At 38.2% G+C, this 14,996-nt stretch overlaps 8 protein-coding genes across 8 annotated transcripts; 6 read left to right on the forward strand and 2 right to left on the reverse strand.

Moving 5' to 3' along the window:
* Window positions 1-567: 567 nt before the first annotated feature.
* LOC128168722 (histone H3-like) lies at window positions 568-2,140 on the forward strand. The gene is given in 2 exon segments (XM_052834867.1): window positions 568-736; window positions 738-2,140. Coding segments are annotated over 2 exon segments (411 nt in total). The 5' UTR covers window position 568; the 3' UTR covers window positions 981-2,140.
* Window positions 2,141-2,295: 155 nt separating this feature from the next.
* LOC128168724 (histone H4) lies at window positions 2,296-2,714 on the forward strand. Its single transcript, XM_052834868.1, has one exon. The coding sequence runs from the start codon at window positions 2,340-2,342 to the stop codon at window positions 2,649-2,651; it is 312 nt and encodes a 103-aa protein (XP_052690828.1). The 5' UTR covers window positions 2,296-2,339; the 3' UTR covers window positions 2,652-2,714.
* A 970-nt stretch (window positions 2,715-3,684) lies between these two features.
* Window positions 3,685-4,449, reverse strand: LOC128168715 (histone H2B-like). Its single transcript, XM_052834861.1, has one exon. The coding sequence runs from the start codon at window positions 4,432-4,434 to the stop codon at window positions 3,889-3,891; it is 546 nt and encodes a 181-aa protein (XP_052690821.1). The 5' UTR covers window positions 4,435-4,449; the 3' UTR covers window positions 3,685-3,888.
* Window positions 4,450-4,473: 24 nt separating this feature from the next.
* Window positions 4,474-5,760, forward strand: LOC128168717 (histone H2A-like). The gene has a single exon (XM_052834862.1). The coding sequence runs from the start codon at window positions 4,528-4,530 to the stop codon at window positions 4,906-4,908; it is 381 nt and encodes a 126-aa protein (XP_052690822.1). The 5' UTR covers window positions 4,474-4,527; the 3' UTR covers window positions 4,909-5,760.
* Window positions 5,761-6,913: 1,153 nt separating this feature from the next.
* On the forward strand, window positions 6,914-10,861 carry LOC128168691 (histone H3-like). Its single transcript, XM_052834838.1, has 2 exons — window positions 6,914-7,457; window positions 9,435-10,861. The coding sequence occupies exons 1-2, from the start codon at window positions 7,002-7,004 to the stop codon at window positions 9,771-9,773; spliced, it is 795 nt and encodes a 264-aa protein (XP_052690798.1). The 5' UTR covers window positions 6,914-7,001; the 3' UTR covers window positions 9,774-10,861.
* A 227-nt stretch (window positions 10,862-11,088) lies between these two features.
* On the forward strand, window positions 11,089-11,507 carry LOC128168687 (histone H4). Its single transcript, XM_052834835.1, has one exon. It carries the CDS (start codon window positions 11,133-11,135, stop codon window positions 11,442-11,444), a length of 312 nt encoding a protein of 103 aa, XP_052690795.1. The 5' UTR covers window positions 11,089-11,132; the 3' UTR covers window positions 11,445-11,507.
* Window positions 11,508-12,477: 970 nt separating this feature from the next.
* Window positions 12,478-13,242, reverse strand: LOC128168686 (histone H2B-like). Its single transcript, XM_052834834.1, has one exon. The coding sequence runs from the start codon at window positions 13,225-13,227 to the stop codon at window positions 12,682-12,684; it is 546 nt and encodes a 181-aa protein (XP_052690794.1). The 5' UTR covers window positions 13,228-13,242; the 3' UTR covers window positions 12,478-12,681.
* Window positions 13,243-13,247: 5 nt separating this feature from the next.
* Window positions 13,248-14,554, forward strand: LOC128168689 (histone H2A-like). The gene has a single exon (XM_052834837.1). It carries the CDS (start codon window positions 13,321-13,323, stop codon window positions 13,699-13,701), a length of 381 nt encoding a protein of 126 aa, XP_052690797.1. The 5' UTR covers window positions 13,248-13,320; the 3' UTR covers window positions 13,702-14,554.
* Window positions 14,555-14,996: the final 442 nt, after the last annotated feature.

Genomic DNA, 14,996 nt, shown 5'->3' on the forward strand with positions numbered 1-14,996 from the left:
TACTTAGTGCATCTTGATTATGTATTGTTCTCTCTTCTCTAAACATTTTTGGCTTCTGAAAAAAATATATAATGCGACTCGACCTTTTAGGGTATACATATACATTATATCAGTTATGAATTTGATGGATGTATTTAACGGATTATAGGGCCTACATGTATGCATTGAGTTGCTATGAGTTGTTGATTTTAATCTGATTATGAACATGAAAATCGCTGAATAGTTTTAAAGACATGTATATGTTGTATTTCTATCGAAATTTGCTGTTAGTCTTATACTGGTTGCTTTTCTGTATCTCTTAAATTCAAATTTCACCGATATACGCCTAATTTTCTAAGTTCACAAATTCTGTGCAAAAAGCCGGATTGAAATGATTTTGCACCGGGCCAATGGGCACGAGTTATTACCGACTAATCACAGGCCAGCTCTCTCAGTTAGGATAACCAATGGCAATGGTCGTTAGTGAGGGCGCGGTGATTTTGAAGGCAGACCTGTTATTCATCGACTCGGTATAAAATTTATACAGAGAGCGATCTGCCTCATTCATTCATTTGACACTCCGTCGAAGATGGCTCGTACAAAGCAGACTGCAAGAAAATCTACCGGAGGAAAGGCTCCACGTAAACAACTGGCTACCAAGGCCGCCCGTAAGAGCGCCCCAGCCACTGGTGGAGTCAAGAAACCCCACAGATACAGGCCCGGAACCGTCGCTCTCCGTGAGATCAGGAGATACCAGAAAAAGCACAGAGTTGCTCATCAGGAAATTGCCCTTCCAGCGTCTGGTCCGTGAGATTGCTCAGGACTTCAAGACTGATCTGCGATTCCAGAGCTCCGCCGTCATGGCTCTCCAGGAAGCCAGCGAAGCTTACCTTGTTGGACTCTTTGAGGACACCAACTTGTGCGCTATCCACGCCAAGAGAGTCACCATCATGCCAAAAGACATCCAGCTTGCCAGACGTATCCGTGGCGAGAGAGCTTAAATTTCTTTGTCTCTGACAAATACAAAACGGCCGTTTTCACGGCCACCTAAACTTTTAGAAAAGATGCCTATATTACAATCAATGAAGACTACAATTCAACGAAATTGCACAAGTAAAAAGTGCACATTTTGAAAACATGAGATTAAACCCTACACACATAATATGTACTTCTAAACTCTGCCCTTCTTATCATATTTCACTGTGAACTACAAACATGACAATGGTCAATGGGTAGAATGATTTGATCTGACACAATATAAAAGGCCCTTCTGAAGAGAATATATTATACTATACCATACAGCTATACATATGATTGCATTGTGATTGATTTTTTTCTCTGTAAGTTGTGCATTTAGTCATAACATTACAAGAAAAATATTGCCGGAAAATGTAGGGCTGTACTTGCATCAGTACTTAAAATTTACCGACAGAAATGTGTATGGCACATAATATTTTATAATTATTGCAACCATATTTGATTCTTATACTTCAGTCTCAGACATTCGTGCTATGATGCTCGCACATATAACTGTGTGTTATGTTAAAGAAAATATAAAGATAGTGCAATGAATTAGTTTAAAAGTAGGAAAATTCACTACTAAAAGAGCGATTCTGCATGAAATTGAAATTTGTGTAATATTTGTCCCCTGTAGTTCTTTTTTCATATTTCAGTGGTAAAGTATGTCATGAGCATGTGTTCATGTTCTTGTCGGATTTTGTTTTCTTTTATTCAGTTTCCTTGTAAAGAATGGAAAGTGTATTTTTTATCTCAATGAAATGAACACTTGACTGAATCACTGGTGCATAATTCATCAAAAAGGGAAGAAATACACATTGAAATTACACTATAACTGAAATTGCTAAAGTAAATATCATCATATTGCATTATGTTTTCATTTTGATATGTACTCACCGGTAAGAAAAATGATTTTTTTTTCTTTGCATGTATTTATTACTAGATTTAATACAGAATGTGTGTTTACACTTTAAAAATGATATTAAACAAAAGCAAAATGATAATAATTATTGTGTTCCTATGTTTTGGTAAGATGTAGAAAATCTGGAACAAATGATTTATTCAATACCACCATCCCTCTTTTTAAAAAAAAAGAAACCCCAAAAAGTTTTATTAAATATATCTTATATAACAGAAAAGTGCCTGCAGACAACATGTCAACAAACAAGCGCCGAGGCGCGTTTACACTGTAGCCAATCAGCGTTCAGTTTACTTATTGCTAATTTTTCCCTGCCGAACTTTTCAAGGTAGAATGCTCTCTCACGGGTCGTAAATAAAGGGCTTTATAAGCTGTTCACGCGGCAGTAGATGATCATTTCAGTACACTTTAACTGAGAGAAAACATGTCTGGACGTGGTAAAGGAGGAAAAGGACTTGGAAAGGGGGGCGCCAAGCGTCACAGGAAAGTCTTGAGAGATAACATCCAGGGTATCACCAAGCCCGCCATCCGTCGTCTTGCACGCAGAGGTGGAGTCAAACGTATCTCCGGACTCATCTACGAGGAGACCCGTGGTGTCCTGAAGGTGTTCCTTGAGAACGTCATCCGTGACGCAGTCACATACACAGAGCACGCCAAGAGGAAGACCGTCACAGCCATGGACGTTGTCTACGCTCTGAAGAGACAGGGACGTACCCTCTACGGATTCGGTGGTTAGACAACCAACCGCCTTTGTGCTACACGCACAGGACAACAAACGGCCGTTTTAACGGCCACCAAATTTTTAGAAAAGATGCCTCTATCACACATGTTGTGAAATGTTGTACATACTGGGTTATGATATATGTATATCTGACATAAAGAACAGGAGTTAATGGAATACAGAAAGGGTTATTGATAAGTAGTTAATGTTAAGGCAAGGTCAAACCACCACCCGTTCCCTAACCCCCCCCCCCCCCCCCCCCCCAAAAAAAAAAGAAAAAAAAAAAACAAGACACACACACATCATTGTCAATATCACACCTTTCCCTGACATGCTTTCTATATTCAAATTTGACTAGTACTAATATTACTAATAGTACTAACCCAACCATATTTGTATTTTTATTATTTCTTTTTTAACAATCTTGATATTCAGAATAAGGACCAAATCATTCCGTGCAGTTTAAACAAAGCAATATATTTCACCAGCTGTTAGATATAAATGTTTGGTTATTTTTTTATTCCAAAAATCTATATTATAACATGTTTAAATAGACACATACTATGTAAACATAAACACATCATTTATCGATTGTTTTCTGATATTTGAATATCAATAAATTACAATGAAATAATATATGGGCTATTGTGGACCATATTCAAGTCTTAAAATCTGCGGAAGTGAATTATCGTTGTAACAATTAATAGGTGGGGAAATAAATTAGAATATACAGCATAGTTGTGTGCCCAGAATATGTTGTTACAGATTTATTATAACATTAGATAATAGTATTCAACAGACAGATCATATGTTAAATTGTTCAGTCATAACTATCAGTTATGTGCCATTATAAATAAACACAACTATATATAAACACAACTATAAATAAACACAACCAATGGGATTCTTCTGTACTCTAAGACTATTACATCGAAAATAGGAGAAATCTGTGGAAATCGGGCACATGTGCTGTAATTGGGAAAGATTTTGTTTTTATTGTACATGTACGTACCCCTCTGATGCATAATTTGTATTTGATGTATGTGTGTTTGAGGGTTTTTTTTTTCTTCATGTATTTGTTTATTTTTCTTAAAGGACTGTTTAAGAAATTGACAGCATTACAATGACACAACCAGTACACACAACTGAAACAGTTGTTTACTATTGCATTATAAAGATGGTAGCTTTTCGAAAAATTTGTGTGGCCCTGAAAAGGGCCGTTTTGTTTTATCAAACTGCCACTGCTTGCAGTTTACTTGCTGCTGGTGTACTTGGTGACAGCCTTGGTGCCTTCAGAGACAGCGTGCTTGGCCAATTCACCGGGCAGGAGAAGACGGACTGCAGTCTGGATTTCTCTGCTGGTGATGGTTGAGCGTTTGTTGTAGTGGGCCAGGCGGGAAGCCTCGGCGGCGATTCTCTCGAAGATGTCATTGACGAAAGAATTCATGATGCTCATGGCCTTGCTGGAAACTCCAGTGTCAGGGTGCACCTGCTTCAGGACTTTGTAGATGTAGATAGCGTAGGATTCCCTCCTCCTCCTGCGCTTTTTCTTGTCCCCAGTTCTCTGGGCCTTGGCCTTGGTGGCGGCTTTCTTAGCTCCTTTAGATCCGACTTTGGGTGGCATGTTTACAGATTGCTGGCAAACTGAAACTATGAGTGGCGCTAAGCGAATCGCGGCTTTATATATCACGCGAGGGGGATTGAAGCGAACAGGTAAATTGCGGACGTCCTTGTAAACATTAAATTGGTCGGTTTGCCCGAGGTGCGTATAAGACAAGCGTAGCGATTGGCGGAACATTTCAATCCGTGGAAGTGTTTAAATAGCGTGGCGCAGCGCATCGTGTGTTATTCGTTGATATCATTTTGTCAGCACCCAACCTACAACTTGAAAATGTCTGGACGTGGTAAAGGAGGTAAAGTGAAGGGAAAGGCAAAGAGCCGATCATCCCGTGCCGGACTTCAGTTCCCCGTGGGTCGTATCCACCGTCTGCTGAGGAAGGGCAACTACGCCGAGAGAGTCGGAGCCGGTGCCCCTGTGTACCTGGCCGCCGTTCTTGAGTACTTGGCCGCTGAAGTGTTGGAGTTGGCAGGCAACGCAGCCCGTGACAACAAAAAGACCAGAATCATCCCCCGTCACCTGCAGCTGGCCATCCGCAACGACGAGGAGTTGAACAAACTTCTGTCCGGCGTGACCATCGCCCAGGGTGGTGTTCTGCCCAACATCCAGGCCGTGCTCCTCCCCAAGAAGACCCAGAAGCCCGCCGCCAAGTAAAAAGTCAGCTCTGTCGACTTTTTTGTCTATACCAAACGGCCGTTTTCACGGCCACCCATATTTTTCGAAAAGATGCCTCTATAATATGCAGTGTACATGCACATAAGCATTTATATAAAAAGCACACGTAGATACACGCTTCTTAGATTATCGAGACAACGGTATATATTAGCGTGCGTGCAGTTGCTTTCAAGAAAAAAGAAACACACACACATTAATTTAAAACTGTCTGTGTTCAATATTTTGATTCCGATTTGCACATTCTATTTGTATTTCGATTAATTTCATTTCTATTACGCTGTCAATTAATATACCATCCTCGTCCCTGACTGCATGTAATCAACGTTTTCCCCGATTTAATTTTGTAAAGGAAATCGCCAGACTTTAAAATAAAGAGAGAGATAAATAAATAAATGAAAAAAATAAATAAATAGACACTTGGCGCATATAGATGATACAGACTATGGAGAAATTCACGTGAATGTTCGCACAATTTGCGTGCTGTATATAACCAGGTCGTTAATTAATAACCATTTCTAACTGAACTGATTTTGTGTGCTTGGATAACGACTTGTCGTATAAAAGGAAATATACAATTCTAGGTTTCTGTGTTTATATAACTGAAGTGTTTGAAACCCATTGATAAGAAACGTATATATATATATATACACACATGCATACTCTGTCACATAAATGTCAAATTATTACGATTCATATGTACTTATACTCGATGAAGTGCTACTGTGAATAATACATTTATGTCAGAGATCAATGATATTGAAAGCTAGGGGTGAATATTGTATAAATTGTATGTGCATTAATTTCGAAATCTACATCTGTATAGGCTTATGGATATATCTATAAATGCAATCTGATGTACATGTGATTTTTTTTTTTTTTTTTTTTTTTTTTTTTTTTGGAGGTAGCTCGAGATAATAAGTTTACGATGTTTGCCTCACACGTTGCTGGTAGATGGTTTCAATCAAATTTACAGTATTAGAATTAATATAGGATGAAAAATTAAACGAGAGATCATGCAAATACCAATGTGGGATGAAATATGTGTTCTGTGAATAAGTGTTTTAACTTCGCATGCTGGTCGCATGACATTCTTGGAAAAGTTTATTACATATTTGGTACCGCATATTATTTCTTTCTAACTTAAGGTAATGGTGTACACTCTGAGGCGCAGCTAAACCATTCGGTACGATAAAAAAAGATAGGTTCGCGATGAATACAAAAAATGAATGAATGGATGAATGAATGAATGAATGAAATGGATTTTTAAAATAGAAATTCTTTTTTACAAATTTTAGTTTGTTTAATTAATTAGTGAAGGAATAAAGGAATGGAATTTTTTTTTTCTTTGTCGGATTACAATTCGTATATAAGCAAAACGATTTTACAGCGTATTTTGCACTAGAATGCTGCGTGTAATAGATAAACTAACATATAGTTTTTCCTTTGTCAAATTTGATATTTATGTGTTGGTCTCATTTGTTCTATCCGACAGGTTTTTAAATTTACAATCATTTCTAGAGTAAACATTTTCCCGGCACGTATTTTTGTGTGGCGTGTTTCTGGATGCACGGAGCTGTCGCGTGTTTCGTTAAAAAAGAAACATGAATTACTTCACCCCACAATAAACGACATTGAGTATACATGTCTCAGTAAGTGAACAGGTTATAGCCCTGAATAAGTTGTAAAAAATTATAATTTTTAGAGAGATTGCGCGACTTTTAGCTGTCTGTGCAGTTGCAAAATGATAGTCTGGCCTATGTTTTCGTTTAATTTTGATTATTTTCGTGATATTTTTACGGGCGAAACGCAGATAATACTTTACAGATATATCCACATTACGTGTTTTTAGTAGAATAGTTACAATTGCGGCCTATGAAACGTCGAAACAAGGATGCAAACACCAACATCAAAACACACATCGACCTCAGTATGAACAAGCGCTTCGATTTTAGGGGATGTTTTCGAGGACGTCCGCGCTCGATGTAAACAAAAACAGCGAGTGCTTGTGACCCCATTATTTCCTCGTCTTAGTTCGCAGTGAATAGAACGCCGTTTCCATTTCGTCCGAAACCATGGCAGATACAGCAACCACAACCCCAGCCAAGAAGAAGGTTACAAAGCCTAAGGTGCCAGCAGCGCACCCCAAGTACGTTGACATGATCAGGGCCGCCCTGGAATCTTTGAAAGAGCGTGGCGGATCTTCCAGACAAGCCATTCTAAAGTACATAATGGCCAACTACAAAGTCGGCAACGACGTCAACTCCATCAACGCCCACTTGAAAATGGCTCTGAAGAACGGAGTGAAGAAAGGTGCTCTGAAACAAGCCAAGGGCACAGGCGCCAGTGGCTCCTTCAAGCTTGGTGACAAGCCCAAGACTGAGAAGAAGCCAAAGGCCAAGAAAGTTGCCAAGCCTAAGGCAGCAAAACCCAAGAAGGCCGCAGCAGCAAAACCAAAGAAGGTAGCCGGAGAGAAAAAGACTGCAGAGAAGAAGAAGAAGTCCCCCAAGAAAGCAGCCGGACCGAAGAAGGTTAAGACTCCAAAGAAGAAGGCAGCAACTAAATCCCCAAAGAAGGCAGCAGCCAAGCCAAAGAAGGTCAAGACACCTAAGAAGTCAGCTGCAAAGAAAGCCAAGACTCCCAAGAAGGCAGCAGCAAAGAAATAAGCAATTCCAGCATCACTGCAGATTGCTCACTTTAAAAAAAAAAAAAGCCCTTTTCAGGGCTACCCATATTTTTCGAAAAGATGTCTCAATTACAAATAACAAAGAAACGTACATGTGTGTGTGTGTGTGTCATGAATGTAATATTACATGCTTGGGTGCATATCTAATAAAACATAGTTTTTAAAATCGCATAAAAAAAAAGGTGACGACTGTCGGTATTCATTCCATGTATTCATTCATTCATTCATTCATTACTTTATTTCTTCATTTGTATTGGAAATATCATCCATTGATTATGAATGATATAATGAACAAAAAACAGACACAAACAAAATGAATTGACGTGCATTATTACTATCTGTGCATGTTTTCCTATATTTAGAAAATGTTAGTCTCTGCACTTGACATATATTCACATGAAACATGTAATGAATATGACATTTTTAGCCTTTGTATTAAACTTGTAAAAAAAATAATATTAATGTGCAAATGATATCTTTTTTTTTAAACAATAGCATGCCCACCCTGCCTCTGTCCCCAACATTACAAAAAAAACACCAAAAAACCCATAAATAACCCACCAAACACCTAACACCCCCCTTCCAAGGAGGATTTTTTTTTTTTCTATGAGTATAAGAATAAATAAGGGATATGAAAATATCACAAATGCGACAATCAGTCGAATGAGGCCTGTTTAATTCACAATATTTTGAATTCATATATCAGCATATAACACTTAGTTTTTAATCTTTTTTACATGCCATTGGAATGTTTTAACAGAAGAACTCATTTAAATGTAATTGTTAATTCAACAAGTACATATCTAATCATAGATGTAGGATGAGGCTGCATGCACATTACCTTTTTTTTTTATTTGACATGTGATTGAATTCATGCTTGTCAATCTTTTTCAAAAGCAAACAAAAAATAAATAAGGAGCATAGTCATAATTATTATTTTGTTGAATTCTACAGGACAGGAACATGTGAAGTGTGCATATACAGGATGAAATATACATGATTGTGTCAGTCACTATGAATGTGGGAACAGCAGACTATTCTCATTTCTCTCTGCATTTACAGGATGAGTGCACTGGATTACATCCCATGGCATTTTCTGAGATATCGTGGTAAGTTTATTTATTTATTTATATATTTTGTTTTTGTTTTAATATTCTAATATGTGTACATATATATATACAACGTACTTAGTGCATCTTGATTATGTATTGTTCTCTCTTCTCTAAACATTTTTGGCTTCTGAAAAAAATATATAATGCGACTCGACCTTTTAGGGTATACATATACATTATATCAGTTATGAATTTGATGGATGTATTTAACGGATTATAGGGCCTACATGTATGCATTGAGTTGCTATGAGTTGTTGATTTTAATCTGATTATGAACATGAAAATCGCTGAATAGTTTTAAAGACATGTATATGTTGTATTTCTATCGAAATTTGCTGTTAGTCTTATACTGGTTGCTTTTCTGTATCTCTTAAATTCAAATTTCACCGATATACGCCTAATTTTCTAAGTTCACAAATTCTGTGCAAAAGCCGGATTGAAATGATTTTGCACCGGGCCAATGGGCACGAGTTATTACCGACTAATCACAGGCCAGCTCTCTCAGTTAGGATAACCAATGGCAATGGTCGTTAGTGAGGGCGCGGTGATTTTGAAGGCAGACCTGTTATTCATCGACTCGGTATAAAATTTATACAGAGAGCGATCTGCCTCATTCATTCATTTGACACTCGTCGAAGATGGCTCGTACAAAGCAGACTGCAAGAAAATCTACCGGAGGAAAGGCTCCACGTAAACAACTGGCTACCAAGGCCGCCCGTAAGAGCGCCCCAGCCACTGGTGGAGTCAAGAAACCCCACAGATACAGGCCCGGAACCGTCGCTCTCCGTGAGATCAGGAGATACCAGAAAAGCACAGAGTTGCTCATCAGGAAATTGCCCTTCCAGCGTCTGGTCCGTGAGATTGCTCAGGACTTCAAGACTGATCTGCGATTCCAGAGCTCCGCCGTCATGGCTCTCCAGGAAGCCAGCGAAGCTTACCTTGTTGGACTCTTTGAGGACACCAACTTGTGCGCTATCCACGCCAAGAGAGTCACCATCATGCCAAAAGACATCCAGCTTGCCAGACGTATCCGTGGCGAGAGAGCTTAAATTTCTTTGTCTCTGACAAATACAAAACGGCCGTTTTCACGGCCACCTAAACTTTTAGAAAAGATGCCTATATTACAATCAATGAAGACTACAATTCAACGAAATTGCACAAGTAAAAAGTGCACATTTTGAAAACATGAGATTAAACCCTACACACATAATATGTACTTCTAAACTCTGCCCTTCTTATCATATTTCACTGTGAACTACAAACATGACAATGGTCAATGGGTAGAATGATTTGATCTGACACAATATAAAAGGCCCTTCTGAAGAGAATATATTATACTATACCATACAGCTATACATATGATTGCATTGTGATTGATTTTTTTCTCTGTAAGTTGTGCATTTAGTCATAACATTACAAGAAAAATATTGCCGGAAAATGTAGGGCTGTACTTGCATCAGTACTTAAAATTTACCGACAGAAATGTGTATGGCACATAATATTTTATAATTATTGCAACCATATTTGATTCTTATACTTCAGTCTCAGACATTCGTGCTATGATGCTCGCACATATAACTGTGTGTTATGTTAAAGAAAATATAAAGATAGTGCAATGAATTAGTTTAAAAGTAGGAAAATTCACTACTAAAAGAGCGATTCTGCATGAAATTGAAATTTGTGTAATATTTGTCCCCTGTAGTTCTTTTTTCATATTTCAGTGGTAAAGTATGTCATGAGCATGTGTTCATGTTCTTGTCGGATTTTGTTTTCTTTTATTCAGTTTCCTTGTAAAGAATGGAAAGTGTATTTTTTATCTCAATGAAATGAACACTTGACTGAATCACTGGTGCATAATTCATCAAAAAGGGAAGAAATACACATTGAAATTACACTATAACTGAAATTGCTAAAGTAAATATCATCATATTGCATTATGTTTTCATTTTGATATGTACTCACCGGTAAGAAAAATGATTTTTTTTTCTTTGCATGTATTTATTACTAGATTTAATACAGAATGTGTGTTTACACTTTAAAAATGATATTAAACAAAAGCAAAATGATAATAATTATTGTGTTCCTATGTTTTGGTAAGATGTAGAAAATCTGGAACAAATGATTTATTCAATACCACCATCCCTCTTTTTAAAAAAAAAGAAACCCCAAAAAGTTTTATTAAATATATCTTATATAACAGAAAAGTGCCTGCAGACAACATGTCAACAAACAAGCGCCGAGGCGCGTTTACACTGTAGCCAATCAGCGTTCAGTTTACTTATTGCTAATTTTTCCCTGCCGAACTTTTCAAGGTAGAATGCTCTCTCACGGGTCGTAAATAAAGGGCTTTATAAGCTGTTCACGCGGCAGTAGATGATCATTTCAGTACACTTTAACTGAGAGAAAACATGTCTGGACGTGGTAAAGGAGGAAAAGGACTTGGAAAGGGGGGCGCCAAGCGTCACAGGAAAGTCTTGAGAGATAACATCCAGGGTATCACCAAGCCCGCCATCCGTCGTCTTGCACGCAGAGGTGGAGTCAAACGTATCTCCGGACTCATCTACGAGGAGACCCGTGGTGTCCTGAAGGTGTTCCTTGAGAACGTCATCCGTGACGCAGTCACATACACAGAGCACGCCAAGAGGAAGACCGTCACAGCCATGGACGTTGTCTACGCTCTGAAGAGACAGGGACGTACCCTCTACGGATTCGGTGGTTAGACAACCAACCGCCTTTGTGCTACACGCACAGGACAACAAACGGCCGTTTTAACGGCCACCAAATTTTTAGAAAAGATGCCTCTATCACACATGTTGTGAAATGTTGTACATACTGGGTTATGATATATGTATATCTGACATAAAGAACAGGAGTTAATGGAATACAGAAAGGGTTATTGATAAGTAGTTAATGTTAAGGCAAGGTCAAACCACCACCCGTTCCCTAACCCCCCCCCCCCCCCCCCCCCCAAAAAAAAAAGAAAAAAAAAAAACAAGACACACACACATCATTGTCAATATCACACCTTTCCCTGACATGCTTTCTATATTCAAATTTGACTAGTACTAATATTACTAATAGTACTAACCCAACCATATTTGTATTTTTATTATTTCTTTTTTAACAATCTTGATATTCAGAATAAGGACCAAATCATTCCGTGCAGTTTAAACAAAGCAATATATTTCACCAGCTGTTAGATATAAATGTTTGGTTATTTTTTTATTCCAAAAATCTATATTATAACATGTTTAAATAGACACATACTATGTAAACATAAACACATCATTTATCGATTGTTTTCTGATATTTGAATATCAATAAATTACAATGAAATAATATATGGGCTATTGTGGACCATATTCAAGTCTTAAAATCTGCGGAAGTGAATTATCGTTGTAACAATTAATAGGTGGGGAAATAAATTAGAATATACAGCATAGTTGTGTGCCCAGAATATGTTGTTACAGATTTATTATAACATTAGATAATAGTATTCAACAGACAGATCATATGTTAAATTGTTCAGTCATAACTATCAGTTATGTGCCATTATAAATAAACACAACTATATATAAACACAACTATAAATAAACACAACCAATGGGATTCTTCTGTACTCTAAGACTATTACATCGAAAATAGGAGAAATCTGTGGAAATCGGGCACATGTGCTGTAATTGGGAAAGATTTTGTTTTTATTGTACATGTACGTACCCCTCTGATGCATAATTTGTATTTGATGTATGTGTGTTTGAGGGTTTTTTTTTTCTTCATGTATTTGTTTATTTTTCTTAAAGGACTGTTTAAGAAATTGACAGCATTACAATGACACAACCAGTACACACAACTGAAACAGTTGTTTACTATTGCATTATAAAGATGGTAGCTTTTCGAAAAATTTGTGTGGCCCTGAAAAGGGCCGTTTTGTTTTATCAAACTGCCACTGCTTGCAGTTTACTTGCTGCTGGTGTACTTGGTGACAGCCTTGGTGCCTTCAGAGACAGCGTGCTTGGCCAATTCACCGGGCAGGAGAAGACGGACTGCAGTCTGGATTTCTCTGCTGGTGATGGTTGAGCGTTTGTTGTAGTGGGCCAGGCGGGAAGCCTCGGCGGCGATTCTCTCGAAGATGTCATTGACGAAAGAATTCATGATGCTCATGGCCTTGCTGGAAACTCCAGTGTCAGGGTGCACCTGCTTCAGGACTTTGTAGATGTAGATAGCGTAGGATTCCCTCCTCCTCCTGCGCTTTTTCTTGTCCCCAGTTCTCTGGGCCTTGGCCTTGGTGGCGGCTTTCTTAGCTCCTTTAGATCCGACTTTGGGTGGCATGTTTACAGATTGCTGGCAAACTGAAACTATGAGTGGCGCTAAGCGAATCGCGGCTTTATATATCACGCGAGGGGGATTGAAGCGAACAGGTAAATTGCGGACGTCCTTGTAAACATTAAATTGGTCGGTTTGCCCGAGGTGCGTATAAGACAAGCGTAGCGATTGGCGGAACATTTCAATCCGTGGAAGTGTTTAAATAGCGTGGCGCAGCGCATCGTGTGTTATTCGTTGATATCATTTTGTCAGCACCCAACCTACAACTTGAAAATGTCTGGACGTGGTAAAGGAGGTAAAGTGAAGGGAAAGGCAAAGAGCCGATCATCCCGTGCCGGACTTCAGTTCCCCGTGGGTCGTATCCACCGTCTGCTGAGGAAGGGCAACTACGCCGAGAGAGTCGGAGCCGGTGCCCCTGTGTACCTGGCCGCCGTTCTTGAGTACTTGGCCGCTGAAGTGTTGGAGTTGGCAGGCAACGCAGCCCGTGACAACAAAAAGACCAGAATCATCCCCCGTCACCTGCAGCTGGCCATCCGCAACGACGAGGAGTTGAACAAACTTCTGTCCGGCGTGACCATCGCCCAGGGTGGTGTTCTGCCCAACATCCAGGCCGTGCTCCTCCCCAAGAAGACCCAGAAGCCCGCCGCCAAGTAAAAAGTCAGCTCTGTCGACTTTTTTGTCTATACCAAACGGCCGTTTTCACGGCCACCCATATTTTTCGAAAAGATGCCTCTATAATATGCAGTGTACATGCACATAAGCATTTATATAAAAAGCACACGTAGATACACGCTTCTTAGATTATCGAGACAACGGTATATATTAGCGTGCGTGCAGTTGCTTTCAAGAAAAAAGAAACACACACACATTAATTTAAAACTGTCTGTGTTCAATATTTTGATTCCGATTTGCACATTCTATTTGTATTTCGATTAATTTCATTTCTATTACGCTGTCAATTAATATACCATCCTCGTCCCTGACTGCATGTAATCAACGTTTTCCCCGATTTAATTTTGTAAAGGAAATCGCCAGACTTTAAAATAAAGAGAGAGATAAATAAATAAATGAAAAAAATAAATAAATAGACACTTGGCGCATATAGATGATACAGACTATGGAGAAATTCACGTGAATGTTCGCACAATTTGCGTGCTGTATATAACCAGGTCGTTAATTAATAACCATTTCTAACTGAACTGATTTTGTGTGCTTGGATAACGACTTGTCGTATAAAAGGAAATATACAATTCTAGGTTTCTGTGTTTATATAACTGAAGTGTTTGAAACCCATTGATAAGAAACGTATATATATATATATACACACATGCATACTCTGTCACATAAATGTCAAATTATTACGATTCATATGTACTTATACTCGATGAAGTGCTACTGTGAATAATACATTTATGTCAGAGATCAATGATATTGAAAGCTAGGGGTGAATATTGTATAAATTGTATGTGCATTAATTTCGAAATCTACATCTGTATAGGCTTATGGATATATCTATAAATGCAATCTGATGTACATGTGATTTTTTTTTTTTTTTTTTTTTTTTTTTTTTTTGGAGGTAGCTCGAGATAATAAGTTTACGATGTTTGCCTCACACGTTGCTGGTAGATGGTTTCAATCAAATTTACAGTATTAGAATTAATATAGGATGAAAAATTAAACGAGAGATCATGCAAATACCAATGTGGGATGAAATATGTGTTCTGTGAATAAGTGTTTTAACTTCGCATGCTGGTCGCATGACATTCTTGGAAAAGTTTATTACATATTTGGTACCGCATATTATTTCTTTCTAACTTAAGGTAATGGTGTACACTCTGAGGCGCAGCTAAACCATTCGGTACGATAAAAAAAGATAGGTTCGCGATGAATACAAAAAATGAATGAATGGATGAATGAATGAATGAATGAAATGGATTTTTAAAATAGAA

Source organism: Crassostrea angulata, unplaced genomic scaffold (assembly GCF_025612915.1).
Source record: "Crassostrea angulata isolate pt1a10 unplaced genomic scaffold, ASM2561291v2 HiC_scaffold_41, whole genome shotgun sequence".
NCBI lineage: Eukaryota > Metazoa > Mollusca > Bivalvia > Ostreida > Ostreidae > Magallana > Magallana angulata.

Coding starts and splice junctions, on each gene's coding strand:
- LOC128168717 (XM_052834862.1), top strand. CDS start 4,528: ATGTCTGGACGTGGTAAAGGAGGTAAAGTGAAGGGAAAGGCAAAGAGC.
- LOC128168689 (XM_052834837.1), top strand. CDS start 13,321: ATGTCTGGACGTGGTAAAGGAGGTAAAGTGAAGGGAAAGGCAAAGAGC.
- LOC128168686 (XM_052834834.1), bottom strand. CDS start 13,227: ATGTTCCGCCAATCGCTACGCTTGTCTTATACGCACCTCGGGCAAACC.
- LOC128168687 (XM_052834835.1), top strand. CDS start 11,133: ATGTCTGGACGTGGTAAAGGAGGAAAAGGACTTGGAAAGGGGGGCGCC.
- LOC128168691 (XM_052834838.1), top strand. CDS start 7,002: ATGGCAGATACAGCAACCACAACCCCAGCCAAGAAGAAGGTTACAAAG. Junction 7,458..9,434: donor AAGCAGCCGGACCGAAGAAG/GTTAAGACTCCA, acceptor CTGGCTACCAAG/GCCGCCCGTAAGAGCGCCCC.
- LOC128168715 (XM_052834861.1), bottom strand. CDS start 4,434: ATGTTCCGCCAATCGCTACGCTTGTCTTATACGCACCTCGGGCAAACC.
- LOC128168724 (XM_052834868.1), top strand. CDS start 2,340: ATGTCTGGACGTGGTAAAGGAGGAAAAGGACTTGGAAAGGGGGGCGCC.